The 20,107-nt window shown below is 37.9% G+C and overlaps 5 protein-coding genes and 1 long non-coding RNA gene across 6 annotated transcripts; 3 read left to right on the top strand and 3 right to left on the bottom strand.

The window, feature by feature from the left end:
* The first annotated feature begins 4,443 nt into the window (after window positions 1-4,443).
* Window positions 4,444-5,184, top strand: LOC145699899 (uncharacterized). The gene is made up of 3 exons (XR_014134106.1): window positions 4,444-4,592; window positions 4,840-4,938; window positions 4,981-5,184. It is a non-coding gene; the product is annotated as an uncharacterized LOC145699899 (long non-coding RNA).
* A 2,713-nt stretch (window positions 5,185-7,897) lies between these two features.
* On the bottom strand, window positions 7,898-8,927 carry LOC145699605 (uncharacterized). Its single transcript, XM_081776883.1, has 5 exons — window positions 8,684-8,927; window positions 8,574-8,641; window positions 8,373-8,513; window positions 8,161-8,330; window positions 7,898-8,116 (listed from the first exon to the last, which is right to left on the bottom strand). Exons 2-5 carry the CDS (start codon window positions 8,580-8,582, stop codon window positions 8,017-8,019), a joined length of 420 nt encoding a protein of 139 aa, XP_081633009.1. The 5' UTR covers window positions 8,583-8,641; window positions 8,684-8,927; the 3' UTR covers window positions 7,898-8,016.
* A 3,162-nt stretch (window positions 8,928-12,089) lies between these two features.
* On the bottom strand, window positions 12,090-13,887 carry LOC145698799 (uncharacterized). The gene is made up of 3 exons (XM_081776021.1): window positions 12,921-13,887; window positions 12,488-12,585; window positions 12,090-12,407 (listed from the first exon to the last, which is right to left on the bottom strand). Exons 1-3 carry the CDS (start codon window positions 13,197-13,199, stop codon window positions 12,179-12,181), a joined length of 606 nt encoding a protein of 201 aa, XP_081632147.1. The 5' UTR covers window positions 13,200-13,887; the 3' UTR covers window positions 12,090-12,178.
* Window positions 13,888-14,273: 386 nt separating this feature from the next.
* Window positions 14,274-14,993, top strand: LOC145699182 (uncharacterized). The gene is made up of 4 exons (XM_081776444.1): window positions 14,274-14,388; window positions 14,431-14,535; window positions 14,578-14,725; window positions 14,768-14,993. Exons 1-4 carry the CDS (start codon window positions 14,305-14,307, stop codon window positions 14,986-14,988), a joined length of 558 nt encoding a protein of 185 aa, XP_081632570.1. The 5' UTR covers window positions 14,274-14,304; the 3' UTR covers window positions 14,989-14,993.
* Window positions 14,994-16,578: 1,585 nt separating this feature from the next.
* LOC145697180 (uncharacterized) lies at window positions 16,579-18,579 on the top strand. Its single transcript, XM_081774345.1, has 10 exons — window positions 16,579-16,750; window positions 16,856-16,968; window positions 17,010-17,158; window positions 17,204-17,305; window positions 17,349-17,399; window positions 17,442-17,624; window positions 17,670-17,772; window positions 17,838-18,054; window positions 18,094-18,238; window positions 18,337-18,579. Exons 1-10 carry the CDS (start codon window positions 16,644-16,646, stop codon window positions 18,526-18,528), a joined length of 1,362 nt encoding a protein of 453 aa, XP_081630471.1. The 5' UTR covers window positions 16,579-16,643; the 3' UTR covers window positions 18,529-18,579.
* LOC145697883 (uncharacterized) lies at window positions 18,159-19,530 on the bottom strand. Its single transcript, XM_081775089.1, has 3 exons — window positions 19,186-19,530; window positions 19,007-19,145; window positions 18,159-18,967 (listed from the first exon to the last, which is right to left on the bottom strand). The coding sequence occupies exons 1-3, from the start codon at window positions 19,528-19,530 to the stop codon at window positions 18,726-18,728; spliced, it is 726 nt and encodes a 241-aa protein (XP_081631215.1). The 3' UTR covers window positions 18,159-18,725.
* Window positions 19,531-20,107: the final 577 nt, after the last annotated feature.

Below are 20,107 nucleotides of genomic sequence, written 5' to 3'. Positions count from 1 at the left end.
TGTCTTGAACGACAAAATTTTCAACAAACTTTGCGTTCTCCCCATTTTATAATCAATAAATCAAAAAATTATATCGGAGATTTTCATCAAATTTACTTGTATCTTCAGATCCCTTCAGAATCTTCCGTGGCAGTTGAACTACAGATCCCTCGGAAGTTGCCTTCAAATCCCTTGCCAAATATTTGTCTTCGGAAGTTGCGATAGATCTGTCTCCAGACCTCGCCTTCGATAAAAGTTTGAAACTCCCTGATTATCTGATAGCTTCTGTCAAAAACTCAAATAATGACAGAATCGCAAACTAAGCAAAAATTACTGAAAACTTCTCTCTTTATCTTTTCTTTGGAACGACAATTTTAAATTATGTAATTCTTTTATCGAATTTGTTATGATTTCTTTGATAATACAATCGGGGAGCGTAAGTTTTGTTGAAAGTTTTGCGGGTCAGTGCAAAAAAAAGAACGAGGCCGAGAAACTTGGGAATAATCATTTATTTCGAATTAAGTTCGAAATTTCGAAATTTCTTCGCCTTCCTCGAAAGCGGACTCGAGGGGGTTGAATTTGAAGGAGCGCGACTGCCTTCGATCTTGAATAAAAAGATGCTCGTTCGTTTGAAAATCGTCTGAAACCTCCAAAACAAAAAGAAGAAACCATCTGAAATCAAAAATCCTGAGTCAGGATTTGACAATCAACTTCATTTTTGGTCAAAATTGAGTAATGATTCCTCTTCTTTTTTTTAAATTTCGAAGTTTCTTCGCGTTCTTCAAAAGTGGACTCGAGAGGGTTGAATTTGAAGGAGCGCCACTGTCTTCGATCTTGAATAAAAAGATGCTCGTTCGTTTGAAAATCGTCTGAAACCTCCAAAACAAAAAGAAGAAACCATCTGAAATCGTCGCTCTTGGTTGAACAAAGTCCCCAAAAATTCAGTTTCGTCAATTTCGCGCCCTTGAAAAATTCATTAAAAAATTGATTTGAAAATGTAAAATTTGCGTTTTATATTTGAAAAAAATCATGGCGGCCAGCTCATCTAGAATTGAACGAGACATGCCTTTAGAAACCGCGTAATTAGCCGACTCTTGTTCAGTCGAGAAGAATTAAAATAAGCGCCGCATTATCTTGCTCAATGGTTGATTATTTCCGTTAGAGAGAATTTGAGAAAGTCTTCAATTAGAAACTGTTGACTAGGGATTATTTTATTAGCAGATTCGCAATCTCATCATCTGGATCCTCAAGATTTTAAGAGAAAAGATTCATTTTATCTGAAAATAAGCTGGAAGGCTGAAGCAATCCATGATCTTTCAAAAACTAGCATTTGCTTCATTTAATTATTCTTTCTGTAAAAAAATTTCGCGCTGGTTTTATTTGATAAAGCAGGTGGCTTAGAGAGAATAAGCAGTAGATAAAACGAACCATTTTAGCAACCAGATCGTTATCAGTCGATATTATCATTTTCTCAATTCATAGATTTTTTAAGAAAGTGTACCCCTTGTTCGTCTTCGATTTTTAGCGCATGCCCTTGTTCATCCTCTGGCTACGAAGCATTACTCATCGAAAAATCGTCTATGTTTGAGGAAGGAAAAATTCATTCTCGAATTCAGAATTCGAAATCCAGCTGGAAAAACAGAACGGCGAAAAGCTTGACTGACAGGTCACGTGTCTCCCAAAAGCTGCAAATTTTTTCAATCCAATTTAAAAGGAATCGATTTAATTTTTTGATTCCAAGGAAAAGTCGACAAAGTAGCGCTCAATAAATGTGGTCATCTAAAGACTTTCTTGGGGGCAGCCAAGTTGTTCTTGATCTGCTGAATTTCAATTCAAAATCTTAAAATTGCTTGTCATTTCTTTTCACAACATGGTTGTCGATAATCGAGCCGCTGCAGCTGCTTGATTGAGCGACCAGGAGCTCAAGGAGACACGTTCCAATCTTGTTCCGGGCAATTTTCTCTGAAGCGATAAACAACCAGTTTTTCGGGGATTCTAGCGCAGATTTATCAATGATCCCTAGACAAGGGATGTTTTTAGATTTGCTTTGAGATCTAAAAATTCTTAGTTATTTATTTATTTAATAATTTTTATTAAAAAGTTTCAGTCATTTATTTTTTGATAAAAAACTAAGAGAAAGAAAAAGCAGCTGATAAGAATAATTGATAAGAAAAACCCGGTCGATAAAATGGTTCGGTTCATCAGCTGGCCATCTTGCCTCAGCCACCTGCTTACGTCTTATAAAAGGACAGCAACGCTTCTGATTGTCAAAATCAAAAAAATGAAACAATTTCATATCTTCAGAAGTATAGCGTCGGCATTTTACTTTTTATCTTCTGCACTTGAAACTTTATGAAATGATACGAAATACGTCGCGAATTTATCATAATTTTTAACACCAATATGAATATATAATAATAAATTAAACAGAAACGTTAATTTAAAAATGGCTTCAATCTTAACTCTTGAATATTCATTTTATTATTTCATTAATTGATTTAAAAAATATTTTTTTTTCAAAAAAATTGAATCAGGCTCAGTTGTAATACAAATTTTTCGAGGACTATCCCTAAATATTCAGTTAATCGTATATTGTCAAAACCAGTCGAGTGCCATTTGAAGCTCAAATGCGATATCATGTCATGACCTTCTTTAGTTAACTAGCGAAACGACCTGAATCCTGTTTTTTGATCACCTTGACGATTCGATAGTCTAATTGACCCTCTTAGACAGGAATTTTCAAACTACTGTTTTGAGTGAAAATTTTGGAGCTAGAAAAGAACTTGAAATTGGTCGTTGAAATAGTTGATTTTAGATAAAACAAAATCGTTTGTTTCCGAAATAAAAGCAAGAGCCCGGCGATTACACTACTTCCTTCTTACTGAAAGAAAAAAATTGCTAATGTGGCTCGAAAACTGTTAAAATGAAATGAAAAGATCTGTAGTTGTTAGATTCGTGTTCCGATGTTTGCGGATCGGATCTTTCGAGATTATGGCAGCGCAAAAAAGCCTTTTCAAATTTGCTCGAAAGACTGTCACAGGCGAATAAAGATACTGTCCACTTTTTATATAGCACCGTCGCCTGTCAAAGTCGAAATTAAATAAATTTGACGATTTTGGGCTTTTTTCTGAGCAGTTTCCGCTGTTTCAGATAGTCAAGAGAAGGAAGATTTTCAATAAGAGAGTTTTTTAAATGTTCGACGAAATTCTCAATGAATATAAAAGGTACTTATTTTTTACTATTATATAATATAATAGATTTCGGAACTTCCAGTCTCATGAATTGCCTTGCGGGCATAAACTAGACCCCTTTATATGGTGCCCAAATGAAAGCTCAGCTTCTGAGCTTTCCAAAACTGTGTCATATAGCCCCTAAACTAACTTATAAAGGTGGGCAGAATTTTCATCTAATAAGCCTAATTATATTCAAAATATCAATAAATAAATTCATAAAAATATCATTTTAAGTTGGAGCATGATTATTTTTCCGATTGTTTTCTTGATTTTTGAGAAAAGAATATTTCGGATACGTATAATCAATTTGATAATTTTTAATCGGCCAACTTTCAGCAAACAGGGAAGAACTCGGAAGAGACCCTGTCCAGTGCGGTCGATTTTGTTTTCCTGAAAGAAATTTCAAGTCCCGTATTCACAGGTGTTCATTTATAAATCTTCCTAGAATTCTGTATTTTTTGAGAAAGACCATAAGATCGGATTTAATTCTTCCTTTATGTATTTTGCTTTGACATTGTAAGTGAAATCAAATAACTAACACAAAGACCTCTTTTAGGCCATATAAGACCTCCCTAAAATTACTATTTTTTACATCAGTTAATTCAGAATTCGCGGCCTGACTGATCAAGCAAGGAAGAAAAAGCTTTGTCCGTTAATGCCATGATCTCAAATCACTTCTTTTATTGTATCAGTCTTTTGAAATCGAAACTTTATTGTTCAATTAACTTATCTTTGTTCCGGCTATTTTTTGATTCAATTTGAGAACATGTAACTGTAGTTGAAACAGCGCACAATGATCCGGATCGTGACTCCGGCAGGAAACAGTGGTGCTCTTTCCGCCCGATATTCGAGTTCATTCTTGTTTGCCAAGCACGCGCTATCGGCAATCATAAAATATTCACTTAACTGCGCTCAGCTTTTTCTTTTTAAAAATTTCAAATTGAAAGAGCAAATTTGAAAAACATGTTGCCACCACTGAAAACAGGGAATTTGAAGAAAGAAGAGAAAGCAATAGGAAATAGGCGTCAATATTAAGGTTAACCCCCTCGAATTTTTCGGAAGTTTCAAACATCGTTTTCTCCGTGTATACCCTTAGGGCTACTTAAGATTTTGGTATTAAAATAAAGCTTAGAAAGAGCTCTAGAGCTAAAATTTATAAGGTCGGTGATACCCTTAAGTTTTCGACCTAAAATCGCCACCTAAACTTGATTATCGACGCTAACTCAGACCTGCTTGAAAAGACAAAATTCGTGAAATTCCTGTCCGAAGAAGAGGCGATCTTGCAATTGCGCTATTTGCACTGGATTCTCAAAGGCGTTCTCAGGATTTATGAGGATTATATTGTGGACGCGAAAAGGCCGCCGTCAGTGCTTTTTCAAGGTGAAGACCAAAGAATTTTCTTTTTGCATTTTCTTTTTTTTTTATCGTTGCCACTTTTTACTGTATATCTTTCTTTTTATTCAAGAAAATGCAGTAGGCTACCAGACTAAGATCTCTAGAACTATCCAAGCCATCCGATCTTTTGATGATTCATCAACCAAAATTTTGTTGAAAAAATTGATCGACCAATTAGATTTCTGATTGAAAAATTCGTTGTTTCGAAAAGCGAGAGTAAGATAATTTCTAGCCGAAAAAACATTTTGCGAATTTCCGAATGAATTCCGTTCCAATTCCTCCTGGGATCGTTTCATGGCTTCTCGTCAGCAATCGCGCCGTCAACAACAAGGTATCCCCTTATTTGCCTTTGGCTCAAAAAAGTCATTTTTAGTGACAACTTCGAAATCCGGGCTAAGACCAAAGGAGATTGCCCAGCTGATGGAAGAAGCCGACAAATGGGAATTGAATCAAGAAACAGTGTTCAGAATTCGACTCGAAATTCGACCTTTTTTTAATTTATTATCTAAAAAGCGCCGAGGCTCCAGAAACGATTACGCTGGATTTTGCGCTTCTTACTCGTTGATTAATTTTTGAATAAGCGACTCAAATTGAGGTGAAGTTCGAAAAGAGGAACGTGAAATTCGCAAATTGAATTTGAATCAGCTTCTGTGAACACTTGAAACAAGCGCTCGAAGCTTTGGTGAAGTCACGTGTTGCGCGAGTCAGGCAAAAACAGGAGATTCTAGGAGATTACAGGAAGAAAAGTAAGTCAGCGGATTTTCGTGACAGAAGAGGACGTGTCTTTCATTTTTGTAGTTCATATGTCGAGATCACCTTAACTAGATTTAACGGATTAACAAGGGATGTCGATAGCTGGGCTCAAAAACCTGTGTTCAAAACCTGAGTCAGGATCCGAAGAAGCTTTTTTTCTCATTCAGGTCCTGACTCAGGTTTTTACACAGGTTTTCGAGGTCAAGAGCAGGACAAGACATTTTAAAAATTAAGATAGTGATACCCTTATTCAAAAATATGACCTGAACCAAAAAATCGAAAAAATCAACCTCCCCTTTGAAATTTCTATTCAGAAAAGTCGAACGAGATGTTCTTCATAATGCGTAACAAGAATCGCAAAACAGAAGTCATCCTTGCCGAGCGCGCCCGCCGCGACCCCCTTACCAACTGGTCCAAAATCTTGCGAAAACGATTTTCGCACGAAGAATCCGTCATCTTTCGCCACGAACTAAACCCGCTCGACTCCATCAGGCTTCCCCTCCTCAGCGCCAAGGAAAGCCGGGACCACGAATTTTTATCGTTTCAAATTTAAGCTATCTTGAAAGTCTTATCTTATTTGGTCCCGTCGAAAAAAAGCTCAAGCTGTGTTTTATGATCTTTGTATCGGAAATCGACGACCTTCATTCCAGAAATCCAAATATGATGGCTGCAATTTTGCAACGGGTTTTGATCCTTATTTAACCCTAGTAGCTCACGTTCCCTTTTCATTGATGTTGTAATTAAAACAACATTCGCGATAAGAATTAGTGTTGATTGAAACATGTGTTATTCCTGGCCGCTTCAGACGTAATTAATTACCGAACTAATGAGTTATTGCGAATTTGTCTCTTAGTAAGTGTCAATTAACAAGCATCATTAGCGCTCAAAGAAAAACGTAAAAAACCCTTGAATAGTACATCAAGGACATGCTCAAAATAACGGATAAGACGAGTCCAGAATCTCTTTTACCAGGTAAAATGATTAATTATCAATAAACAAAAGGGCTAATTCTTACAAATAAATTTAACATAGTGACACCCTTATTTTTTCTACAGATCAAGAAAAGTGTTTGTCTATTCTTTCTTATGGAAAAATAAGGTTGTCACTCTGATATTTTTTTGCAAAAATTGGCGGAAATCATTCATATCGACATAACCCTCTTAAAAAAAATCATTTCAGAAAGATCAAACTTCAGAAGAACACTTTTCTTCGGCTCGAAAATTTGCCGAACGATGATCTGATCTATTCCACACATTTTTCATTATACAACGACTGTAATCTACTGTTTACCCTGAAATCGCCACATAAAATATATCATTGGCACCATCATTTTTTTCGTGACTTCATTCTTTCCAAGAAGGAGATTTGACTGATTGCATGATGAAACCGCGCGGTTGGATTACACTTTTAAATCAACCCAAAAACCCTCGTTAGTTTTTTGTATTCCGCGGCTGGTTTAGTACATCGGAACCACGATAGTTCCCACATTGCGTCCTTCACAACCTTTCGCTTGTTGAACTCTTTGACTTTTTGAATTATGGGAACATGGAAAATTGATAAAGACGCTCTTAGACGTGTTGCTCCCCTTATCGCTTTTCGTAAAGTCGCTTGTCACCACTGGAAAAACCGCATGCGTCTTTCTATGGCTTGTAATTACGAAGAGATAAATCAAGAAGAGAGACTCATCGATTTTCAGAAAGTTGCAATTTTATGAAGAAAAAGAACTAAAGAAGAATATTTTTCTAAAAAAATAATGCAATACAATTTTTATATTTAAAATATTATACTGTATAATTTATACAATCCAATCAAGTGAGATTTTATTTGTCAGGTTTTCGCTTTAGCTCTGAAATATACAGTTTTTGAAAGGGTCTAAAAACCATAATCGAAGTGCGAGACAGTTGGTCCGTGCCCCTGAAATTCGACTTTGTACTGAATCAAAAATTGAACTTTTATCACTTTCCAAAATTGTCCTGACTATCTCTCAAAAATTGATTATTTTTTTGACTCATTCCTGAGCCGCCGCAAGACTTTTCCACTCCGTTTTGCTCCAATCTGACGCATTTATACCACTAAAATTTCAATCAAAAAATCAGAAGAAAATCTCTTTTTTGGCTTTCTTACCCTTAAATTGTCGGGCGTCAAACTCGGTTTTTTATAAGCAACATAAGCAGTCGGGTAGGAAACATCTTTTCCATCTTGAGAGGAATGAATCTGAAGACGAAGAAATTCGTATGATTGAGAATTAAAATAAGGAAGTGTACCTCGGTAAATGCCCATTGAACTTCATCAGCATCGTAGTGCAAGTAAATATAATTCCAGCGCTCGTTTCGATAAACCGGGCGACCACCGCTTTTTGGAAAACGAGACTTTTGATCTGGAACCAATCTGAAGCAAGAAAAAATGAAATCAAGGAGGAGAACTGATTCAGTACTCATATTCGCCGTTGAGAATGTCTTCTAAAGGCCCAGCGTTGGTGAAACCGTTGGAAACCGTGATGAACCGATGAACTGGAACTTTTCGAAAGGTGATTGGATTGCGGCACTTGTCGAACGCCCAGCCGGTTGGAAAGGGAATGTAGGCAATGCAAGTATGATTCGCCTCTTTCTGAGCTTATCAATTGCAGAATTGGGATTCTAGGTCCCTTATTGATGAGCTACAAGCCTATGGGAGTGTGTGTTTTGTACTGACCGCGAAGGATGATTACGGCCTTTTGAGTTCCGAGCATTTTTTTCGTCTTGAAATGCCACGCATCACTAGAATTTTAACAATATCTCAAGCCTTTCCCCTAAGTACAAACCTAGGTCGGTAGTACGTCAAAAAGATATCTTCGTTGTCCCATTTTTGAAAAACTGGTCGAGCCGCAACATTTCTGACTTTTTCTAGCACTCGTTTGTATGGACCTAAGAATGTGTGCTCAAGAGCCTGATTCTCGAGCGACTGAGATTCGACCAGAAGAATGTCCAAGTCCTTAAAGGCTGATGATTTTTATCTCCTTTTCTGTTATCTCACTGTTGGAAAGGCATAAATCTCGACTTCGTAGAGAGATAAGATACTTCGTCTGTTTCCACTCAATCGGATTTGGACAGTATCACCTCGCTCTCCAACAATCGAGTTGCACTGAAAAAGAACTGGTGTCTTTTCTGGCATCTGCTCTGTCTATTTCTTGGTCAACACGGTTTCGCTTATTCAAGGTAAGATGAGAGTGGCGACCCTTTTCATAACGTTTCCACATCGTTTTTGGTCGTTGTTGTTTCCGACCAAAACTTCGGTCTCCCCAACTGTAAAATCATTGTTTTTTGAAGATTTTTAGATGGACTTACCATTGTGATTGGGTCGAAGTGTTCTTGGATAGACGAAAACTCGTGAAATCACAAACTTATCATTCAACTTCGCTTTGGTTCTTTTTCTTCCTTTTTTCGAGAATGGGGGTCATTAAAAAGAATCAGAGCCTTGATAGTGACGGTATGTTCGTTTCCACGAGAGGATTCGATGTAAGATTCTGGGGTTATTTCTCTATCAACGAGGGAATTACAAGCATTATCGCTCGAGCAAGCTGTTGGTGACCAGACTTTTTGATTTGGTGAAATTATTGAGAATTAATTATAAAAAAGCGCCTGAAAATCCTAGATATATTAAAAATAGAGAGAATTTATCAAATAAATCGCTTGCAAAATACATTAACTTGCAGTGAAAAAATAACAATTATGGTCCTCAAGCCATAAATCATTGATGTGAATATCTAGAATTTTCGACCAATTTCCTGATTTCAGCGCTCCAGGGAGAATATTCTTTTCCTGTCCAGCTGCATCCGACTCTCTTAGAATTAAAAGAGAATAAAATATCGAAAACTTGACCATCTCAGATCTTTTTTTTTTTTCAAGAGAAGATACGAGAAGAAAGGATACGGTCAGTTCAAAAGCCTGGCCAAACAACGAATTAGCACTTTGTCAAAGCTGTCAGGATCAGGCCAGAGGGATACTTCCGAAAGGGATTATTTTCTCAACCTTGGGAGCAAGAAACAAACTGTTTTTGATCGATCAGATTTCGTCGAAGAAGCCGGAAAAAGAAGCATAAAAATCCGTCTCCTATCAAATTTTATTTTTTGATTATTGATTGAGTCTGATTAATTGTTTTTTTTTTTTCAGTTTTGAGAGTTTTTTATTCGGCATCGACCAAGTTCTCCTGAATCATCATTTCCAGCAGCCCGACCAAGTGATGCATTCTGAGCAGCTGTGTCGTATCGTGACTATTCTTGTCTTTTAGTTCAGATTCTCTCACAGCGAGGGGTCCGATTTGTTCCGAGAATCTTGAGTAAACATCGTGCCAAGTCGTGAAACCTGAAAATTCACGGGATTCATGTCATCTTCTCTGCCTCCACTTACTTTCTTTACTTGGCCCGTCGCTTGATAGAGCGTCAACCAAAACCATCGCATCAAGCCGTACATTATCAAAGTCGTCCACTGGATTTCCACTGGAGCTGAGAAACGTTGGCCAGAAAATTGTCACGAAAACATGAGCAAGCCAGAGTTGCAAATTTGCTGAGCTGAGTGAGCTGAGCTGAGCAGATAAGATCATCTTCCAAAATCACTGAGCTGAGCGACTGCTCTCAGCTCAATTATTTTTGAATATGATCTGTTCTGCTCTGCTCAGTTCAGCTCAATGATTTGAATACACTTTTACTACCAAAAAACAGCTCAGCTCAATCAGCTCAGCTCAGCTGTAATTAGAGTCCGCTCAGCTCAGCTTCGCTCGATGACCTCTGAAAAAGGCCAGCTCAGCTCAGCTCAACTCAGTAACCTCCTAAATAGGCAAGCTCAGCTCAGAGAAATTTTTAATCAGCTCAGCTCAGCTCAGTGATTTTGGAAGATGATCTTATCTGGTCAGCTCAGCTGAGACAATTCTCAGGTCAGCTCAGCTCAACTCAGTGATTTGAATACAACTTTACTTCCAAAAAACAGCTAAGCTCAGCTCAATCAGCTCAGCTCAGCTGTAATTAGGGTCCGCTCAGCTCAGCTCAGCTCAGAGAAATTTTTAATCAGGTCAGCTCAACTCAGCTCGGAAAAAAAAATCAGAATTTGCAACTCTGGGGCAAGCTGATCCCATCCCATCATTTTTCCGCGTCGCTGATTGCGCTCATCCAAATTCTCGCGAATCGAAAATTCTAGCACTTTGATGACGTCCTTAACCTTCAGTTTCCTGATATTTCGGCCGTGTCTTTAGTAAGCTCGAGTGAAAATTCATTTTTATAATTCTAAAAGAATTAAAATTTTTTTTCATTGAGAGCCACTATTCTTTCGTAATATTCGTCTTGTTCAATGAAGAGATTGCCCAAAATCGCTACTCCTCTTTTCCCGAAAACTTGATGATCTCCTTAATTAATCATTTTAATTTTTTTTAATATTTTAAAATTTTATATTTATAAATAAATATAATAAAATAACCCTCAAGAACCCTTATTCATAAAAATCACGATTCTAATAGATCAGTACTGAAAATGTCACGAGTGTCAAGAATGTCACGAATGTCGCGAAAGTCACGATTTTGCTGAAAATGTCACGAAGAAGAAACATGTTTTCGTGACATTCGTGACATTCGTAGCATTCGTGACATTTTCAGCACTGTCGTTCTGATAGTTATTCATATCGCCATTCCTAAATTTCACTCACCCATTAAAAGCTCCTCATAAAAATGCTCAGCATCTAGTTCAGTCGTCCAGATATCGCCCGATCCCCCGCTTTTCCAAATCGCCCTGGAGAAATATTTCACAAATATTTCCGAGAAATAATCCCAGCTGATTTTTTTCTCCGTCTCTCTTGGCATTTTGCTTAATTCTATTGAAAAAAAAATGAAACTCAGCTCGTTTTTCGGAGTTTTTCCTGTCTATTTCAATTTTTAAAATAAAAATTATTCAGAAAATCAACATAATTGTATTTTTTTGCCAATTGAGAGGAAATAAAAAATAGACGGCTCTAAGAACAGTAAGATACAGTAAAGCCATCCTCTCTAGCGTCATGAATAATGTGAAGATAATATAATATTATCTCTAATCGCCAACTGGAGAGCAATTTTTGAATAAAATATATTCCCAATATGCTCGAAAGATACTCGAAAAGCGTGATCGATCGTATCTTTTTCACTTTATAAGCTCGACCCGTTTCTCAGGAAAGAGCAGTCGCGAAAATTTAATTAAAAAAGATGAATTTTAGAGGAGTTTTTGCAATTATTGCCGCTGTTTCTGCTATTGGGAGGTAAAAACAATTCGAAAAATAAGCTCCCCTGAATATTTTTCTTAGATACGATGCTGCAGAGCTGGAGGAAAAGATGCATCAAATGGTTGCAAAACAAATCTTACGATACAGTGTATGTTTCTTTTAGAAACGAGCTGGGTACTCGATGCCTTTTGTCCGTCGATCTCCTCTTCCAGCGCAATTGAGAGCGGAAGAAGATATGCCACACGTCTTTAGCTTTTTCACATGATGATTTTCTTTGCTTTCAACTTATCAACTATCAACTCTTCTCAAACCGTAGCATTTCTTGTCCCAAAAACATGTCAGAACACTTCATTAATTAAATTTCAAGAGTGGCTCTTTTTCCGTGAACATGATTTTCCGTCACTTGCGGAAAAGCTGATTTTGGGAATGTGAAGAAGTGGGAAAAATCTTCTCTTTTTAAATTTTCATCAATTTTTTTTTTACAAAATTATTTATTTAGTTTTTTTTTGCAGAATTTAAAGCAGAAAATATAAACAGCGAAGAAAAAAAGCAGGGCATATTCAACATTTTCGAATTCTAGAATCTCAGCCCGAGAAAATTTTTCTAGCCAAAAAGATAGACCCGGTTGGTCGAAGAAATCTCCTTCCAACATCTTGTGCATCTTCCTCCATGATCTCCGAAAGCGCATTCGCTGCAAATCACGTGACCGCACGGAATAAAGCAAAAAGCGTCCTTCAAATCGCCGTGGCAGGTCTTGCAAGTCGTCAGGTCAGCGTATTGAGAGGAAGAAAAGTTGATCTTTGAAACGACTTTTTCCAGCTCGTACTCGTCGCTAAACGATATTTATGGATCGGGAGAGAGGTGGGAAAATCCAAGAAGAGGAAATTCATTTTGACAGGTGTGAGTGCTAACCTTTGATGCGGTTCCGGGGCTTCACAAGCCTCTTCGAATAATTTGCGACTAGCCGGCGCATTGTTTGGCTCTTTTGGCACGACAGGCGGTTTGTAGGTCTGAACGACAAGAAATGAGCTGATTTTCTAGCGGCCAATGAAAAAGCCCAAAAGATGGGTTGAGCCAATCAGAAGCTCTGATTTCGATTTTTGATGGAATCTGGCGGGAGTGAATATTTTCAAAGTTGATTTTATAAAAAATAGATTTTGAGATTCTGATTGGTCAATCGACTTTTTGGATTTTTTTGATTGGTCCTTAGAAAGTGTTTAAAAATGAGAATTGTCAATCAGAACCCTCAGTTTTTACTTTTTAACCCGATTGAAAATCAAGTATTTTGATTGGTAGACCATATTTTTTCAGCTTTTTGATTCGACAAAAAAGGCCTTATTCTTACATTAAAATTTGAGCTCCAATCCGCAGCGGAAAATCCAATTTGTCTTTCATTCGTGATAACCGACTGAAATCTGAAGCGATAACGATTGTCAGTCGACTCAGTTTCGCTTCTTCGATTCTCGACTTCTGGCCTCGTTGCTTGGACAGGAAGAGTTCTTGATCTGGAAACGCGACTTCTTGACGACGACTGTTCAACTGGATAATCGATACTGTAGGAACTGTAGTTGCTGTGGAAAGACTGGGAATGGAGTCGCATCGAGTCCGGATCGCGGATTTTCATGGAACTTTTTCAGAAAGTTCAAGATACTTGAAGTTTTATTTAGGTTAGAATTCACGAGGCTTTTCTCAGATCGTAAAAAGTTTTATTGTCAGCGCTTTTTGCTCACTACTACTAGAACGAGCAACTTACTCATTTGCCGGCGAGTTAATCGCAAAATCCAAAACTAACCACCAAACTTACCAAAACCATAAAGCATTATCAAAAGATTTTCGGGTTCACCAATTTATGGAAGTGATTTGACGGGTCAGGGTTTTGATTGGCCGGAAGGGCAAATACAGCAATCTTATTGGTTATCTAAAAATTCACTCCCATGAATTGGTTAAGCCCTAGATTTCGACATGTTCTTCAAAAAAAGACGAAAAAAAAAATTTATATTTTAAAGTTGAGACACCCTTATTTTCTCAATTTTATTGAATTTTGAACTGTTCCTGACCATTCTCGAAATATCACTCTCTATTTCTCGCATTCTCTCCAAGGACTCCATTTTTTTCGTGAATAATAATCGTGTTTTTTTCGTTGGTTTTTTTCTTTCTTTTTTTATATCTCTTTTTGGTTCAACCGAAACTCAAAATGAGCTGCGCGCAAATGAGCAATTTCAGCGCGGTTCGAAAAGAGTACTCAGATCCGGATAATAAATTTCCCGCCGCGCGAAATAAAATAAAAATCAACTAATTCAAATACGCTTAGAATTATATTTTCGATCTGCAGATAGAGCTTGGCAGCTGAGACAATTAAATAGGAAGCCATGATTTGGCGTGTTTTACGACATTTTGTGGTCGCTTTAATTTTCGAGAATTAATTTCGTGATTCAATGAATCAGATCGTAATTTCATTGTCACGAGAGTTCGATTTAGCAGCTGAAAATTTCGTAAAAAATGCATAATCAATTATATTAAATTAAATTGATTTAAATTTATTAATTAAGAATTTACAGTACAAATACGCCGGTCGAAACATTCCATGACCCAGAAACACGTGCCCTTTTCCTCATGATAAATCTTCATTTTATTCTCGTGTGAAGAAACAATCTGCTACTTCCATATCCGGAGGTGTGTTCCACTTTCTCAACAAACGAACAATTTTCGGCTTTGAAAACAAGGTCAGAATGAAACTTTTCCAGACACTTGCTTCCCTCGCTCTCGTTTCAGCTCAGGCACCACCGGAGCCGAAGAACTGTGCTGACTGTATCGTAAGTCAAAATCTTCAGAACCATTCCTCTATCATTTTTGAGGCCTTCGACAATGCTTACAAAGACGAGTGCAAAAAGAACCCCCACCTAATCGACGACTACGTCAATATGCTCAAGCAAGAGTGTTCCTCAGCTGGAAATCTTCAGGTAAAAGGCCCTTGGTTTTTCTTACTGAGGGTCGAAATTCAGTCGATTTGCGAGACAATCGCCGGCGGAGCATTCAAAAAGTACTTGGAAAAGATTCGAGATGAGGATTCCAAGCAGTACTGTACTGAAATTACGATGTGCCAGAACTCCATCGTCAGATTTTATCAACAAGATGACCCTGACTGCACCGGTAAGGAAATTTTATAGTTTTCAATCATTTTCTCGTTTTTAGCGTGTTTGAACTTCATGACCGATCTCCGCCTGATCGCTCGATACGACCCTCCCCACTTCGCTCAAATCTTCGACGCGATCGTCAAAGGACTCTGCGAAGAAACCGGCAAGTTCGAATCCAGAGTTTGCTACCAGGAACTCAAAGGACACGAAGAAGACGCTAGAAAAGCGATCATGAACGCGGACCAGCAAAAAGTTTGCGTCCAGCTTGAATATTGCTAGACAAAAAAAAAATAAATTGTGAAAAAAAATTATCTTTTTTCTTTAAAAAAAAACTAATTAGTTCGGAGTTGCTTAAAAATGACGAGTTCACGGGGAAAAAAGTCGATAACTAATGGCAAACTCAAATTTAAAGGCAAACGAATGGGAAAAAAGGAGATTTTCCGCTGACTTGGCAGAATATATTCAGCAGACTTGCTGGGAAAAAGTAAAGAGAGAATTCGAAATGATGTTACAGAAAGATTGATGGTTGAAAAAGAGACAGAAGAAGAGATGAGTAGAGAATACTTTGAACATTCGCTTGATCATGTTCAAGAAAGAGAGGATTTTGGTCATTCATTGAGGTTAGTCCTCATGATTCCCGTGGGCATGATTTCTTTTTTGGTAGGTTTCGGTGTTATTTTTGGAATTATTGAAAGTAATTTTAGATTATTGGTCTTTGTTTCTCTAACTTGATGTACTGTCACTCTTCAAGCTCAAGAAAAAACTCTGTTGCAAATCCTAAGACCATTTTAATATGTATTTAACCTTAGCCGGCCAAAATGTCATTTCTGACCCTACCGGCCAAATGCACCATGTATGGTGCATCACATGCTTATATTCTTGAAAAATTCAACTCAAAGCCCATAACGTACGTCTTTGGGTTTGTTTTTGGCTTCTTTGTTAGTGTTAGGCTTTGGGTTTTACTTTGGGTTTGGGTGCGGATTAAGGTTTGGGTTTCAGCATCAGATAAAGTCTTCCAATTCGAAAAGGGAGACTATTCGGCGAATTTTTCGGCGAAAAATACTGCCTACCGGCCAAAAGCACCATCAGTGGTGTCGGCGCCATTGTAGCAATGCACCATACATGGTGCATGCAGCTTTTCTCAAAAAAAGCCTATTTCCGAACCCTAACCCTAACCAAGGGTAGTCGAAAGGTAACCTAAGGGTAGCTTATCGATAAATACCCCTACAGTTTCTTCCGTTTTTCGCAACTCAAAATCACTTCGGTGGGAGACCTAATTCTTTGACCCCTGTTCCATAGATGGTGCACCCTGGCCGGCTAAGGTTAAAGAAAAACTGCATAATACATGAATAATCATAAAATGTCTTTATTTGTCTCTTCATTATTTTCTGAAGCATTGGTTTTCATCTTCTGCTTTCTTCTTTCATCAAGTTTCAGAAACCATTCAGGTCCAATTTCGAACGCAAATGGCAGGTGCAATACAAGCGGCTAAATAAAAATCATTAGACGAAAAAGGGTCAGGCTAGTTTTCAATAAAACTACTTCGACTTACGAGAGCGCCGACAAAGCCACATATCCAAATACTTTGTCTTAGAGTCTCAAGGTTGCCAGTTTTTTCAAAGGTGGAAATGATCGGATGGCCAAGAAAATTAAACAAACTACCAATAAATTCTTTTGAAGTTATTCCAAAGCCATGGCTTTGTCAAATAAAATTGTCAAATAAAATAACCACTCAAATGAGCTCTCGTAAATTTATTATTATTCTGATTTTCTTCAACATCTACGGTATTTTCGTTTCATTTCAAGAAATCAAACAATAATCGGAAGTAAATATCATCGTTCTTGAGACGCCGCGGTTTGAATTCCCATTCAATAAAAATTACGGAAAACGACGCGTTTCTACAACAAAGCCGTCACTCGACTGCGAGGAAAAAATGTTTTTTCCTCTGTTTTTTACCGTAATTTTCTTCTTTTCAAGAGATTCTCATGCTGGGACGGCGGCTCTTTCGAGAATGCTTGGAGAAAAGGAGGAATTATGCATGTAAGTATTCAAACGAAGGGATTTTTGGTCGGGAAAACTGTGTAGAAAACCTGAATCAGGGCTCAAAAGACATTTTTACGAATCATTTATCATATTTATTTCAAGCGATCGCCCTCTCTACGAGGAATGCTTGGCAATTTGCAGACTGAGGTACTTGGACTGCCTCTCTTCCTGCGACTCGTCTTTATGTCACTCGACGTGCTTGGCAAATTTCTCCGGTAAATTTCCATTTTCAATCAAAAACAAAAAAAACATCTAGCTTGCGACAATTCGTGCCCTTGCGGAACTGACTGTCCAACTGGCTGCGTCGAGTGCGAAGAACACCCTCTTTGTATCGGGAAATGCGCAGATGCGGAGCAGAACAACCCCGAGTACAAATCCTGCTTGAATGACTCACTCGATGAGCTGGTTTGATTGAGGAATTGAACTTTGAGTTGATATTTTTTCTTTCAGACTGCTTGCATGAAAACATGTGAGCCGACCGACACCTGCCATGAAAATTGTTGCTCTGGACATCGAGAAAGGATGACTGCTTGCCCTTGCTTTCAGTCTCAGGTAACAATAAATTATTTGCTCAGTCTTATTCAATTTTTCCTAGGGAACATCGTCGACAACATCTCCACCAACAACTCAACAGCCTCTTGATCCGGTAAACTCTTTGTATAATTTTTAATCAATCAAAAAATTTAAGAGCGAAATGTCCATTCTCGTCCTTCGTTACTCGATTTCTGACGCATATGTGATTTCTGGAGATGGAAATTCAAAAGTTTCTGCAACAATCACCGCTCCAGCTGATGATTATGCGAAGTGGCCTCAGCATGCGCTCATTGGAAATCAGTTGTTTATTTTTGGTGGCTATTCGGACAGAAAAAAGGTTTGATAAATACTTGATATTTTTTAAAGATAATTTAAACTTTAGATTGCTGTTCTTGAAGGATGCAATTTTGAGCAAAGATCGGAGAAGCTTTTGAATGATATAGACTACGCAAGTGCTGCTCTTTCTATTCACGGCAATTCGCGAGGTAAATTAGCGAAATTTTTGTCTAATTATCGGTTTTAAATATCAGATGAAAAATGAAAATTTCAGTATTGATCTGCTTCTCGGCTGGTTCCAATAAGAAGCACTGCGAAATTTTTGATGGATCGAGTTCAACGTCCACGACATCCTCGAATTACGGGCATGGTCTTGGAAGACTTGGGTTGTATAAAAATCAAGCCACCACTGTTGGTTCTTATTACGACACGCCGAAAGTGGAAACACTGACAAACAATGGATGGAGTGTGATTGGAGATCCACCAATAAGGTACAATCAATAATCTTTAATTATCGAAATTATTTTTAGCGGTACTTGGGGTCATGTCTTGGTCGGGCTTCAGAGCGGAAATTTACTCATGCTTGGTGGAGTTATGCTTGTTGGAGGTAGTAGATTGGATCATGTCTGGCTTCTTTCTAACGACTCCTGGTCGCGAACTGGAACTTTAAAAAACGTAAGTTTATGATTCATTATCAAATTTGATGGGTCGATGAGTCTGTCATTGAACTTTCCATTTGCTTTAATTTGTACGCTTTTTAAACGTGTTTTGAGGCTATCGACAATCATTCGTCTCTCCAAATCAACGGTTCGATATTCCTCATCCCCGGTTATGGAGTCAATTACCCCCTTGAAAGAGTCGACATGGACGAAGACGAAATTAAAAGCTCCGAAATAATTGGCAATCATAGCGGTACTGAAGACATACCTGTCTTGTTTCAAGTCTCCGCTGGATTTTGCACTTGAATATCTACTCGCTTTCATCTGTTTCTTGCGTGCATGTTTTTAATAAAAAGAACTGAAAAAATAATATTTACGAAATTTGTTTTTTTTTATCTATTTTTTAAATGAAATTGAGTTCTTGAAGGAAAGGATCATTTTTTTCAGGCGGCCAAGGATTCAGATTCCGGCAGCAATAAAGGAATGGGAATTTTGAGGAAAGTTTATGTATTTAACAGACCAAGACCTCGAGTCAGAGACCCTTTTAAATCATGCTTGTATGAGAGAAATCCGAGGAAAGCAATACCTCCGTAGAAAACAACGACAGATCCGAGGGTAATAATTTCTTTCGTGACAGATTCATCATCAACATCTGATTTCTTATTTGTATTCGGAAAGGGTTCATTCGGAATCGGCTTATTCAGGAAGCGGCAGAGTGGTTCCCAGCCTTCTTTGACATTAAAAACTGAAGAAAATTGAAGGGATTCGAGGGAGAATGATGTACCTAAAAGTTGGTCTTGCGGGACTTTCGAGATCACGTGTTCATTCCATTCCGTGTACGCGTTTTCAAGACCTTTTTGCGAAAAGTCATGAGGTTTTCCGAGAAACATTCGCATAATTATTTTGCCAAGTTTATCAGATGACTAAAAATATTATCATTTTGACTCGAAAAATCGATCTTACCGCGTCTGGGAGCCATGGAATTGGTTTCAAGATCCATTCATGAAGCCCAAAAGGAAAGATTTTCTGATGAAGCGGGGCATCTCCTCCTGTTTGGCGGACAAAAATCGTCGAGTGAACTGATTTGTACCAGTCCTCCGGCTTGTCGCGGACGGAGAGAAGGACCTTGGCTTTTGGGTTCATTCGCAGAAGATCTTTAAAGAACGAGCAAGCGGGGTAGTCGGCAGATGATCTGTATCCTTTTTCATCGAAGATTTTTCGCAAAGCTGTTTCTCGGAGCTCTATCGGTTTTCCTTCTTCGACTTGATTCCAGAGCTCGCCAAGGTTGTGCACAAAGTTCTGGTTCATATGATAACACGGGATGGTAAGAAATCGGTGCAATAAAGACTCGTTCAAACCAAAGTCCAAATTTTTCTAGAGCCAGCTGAATGCTCGACGTTCCTGTTCTCCCCAAACCGCCTCCAATACCTTCCATTTTCCTTTTTTTCTCTAATATATTTGTGCAAAAGCGTGATTTTAAACATTTATGCTCAAAGTTAAACTCGATTTTTATCGGGTTTAACATGGACCAATCGAGAAAAGCTTAAAGTACAAAAAAGTTTAAGATTTTGATGTGGTCAAAATTATTTATCTCGAAAATTTTCCGTATAGTCTATACGGTATAGACGACTCTTACCTTAAAAATAGACGATTGTTTGATAAAAGATGATTGAGGCCATTCTGGGGTGTCAAGGGCATTACGAAGCTTATCGCAGTCGCATATTCGACCTGTGGCGAAGACCATTCTATCAGACAAAATGAATTTTCTATCTTTGATCTTTTTAAAATTAGCATGGGCAGCAAATGCACGAGCTTTCGAAAAGACTCAACAGACAACGAATGATGAGCTTTCAAGGGAGAAAGCGAATACTTTTTTGCGAAACCG

This window comes from Oikopleura dioica, chromosome 2 (assembly GCF_907165135.1).
Source record: "Oikopleura dioica chromosome 2, OKI2018_I68_1.0, whole genome shotgun sequence".
Lineage (NCBI taxonomy): Eukaryota > Metazoa > Chordata > Appendicularia > Copelata > Oikopleuridae > Oikopleura > Oikopleura dioica.
The sequence above is the reverse complement of the archived record's forward strand: the minus strand, read 5'-3'. Positions and strand labels throughout refer to the sequence as shown.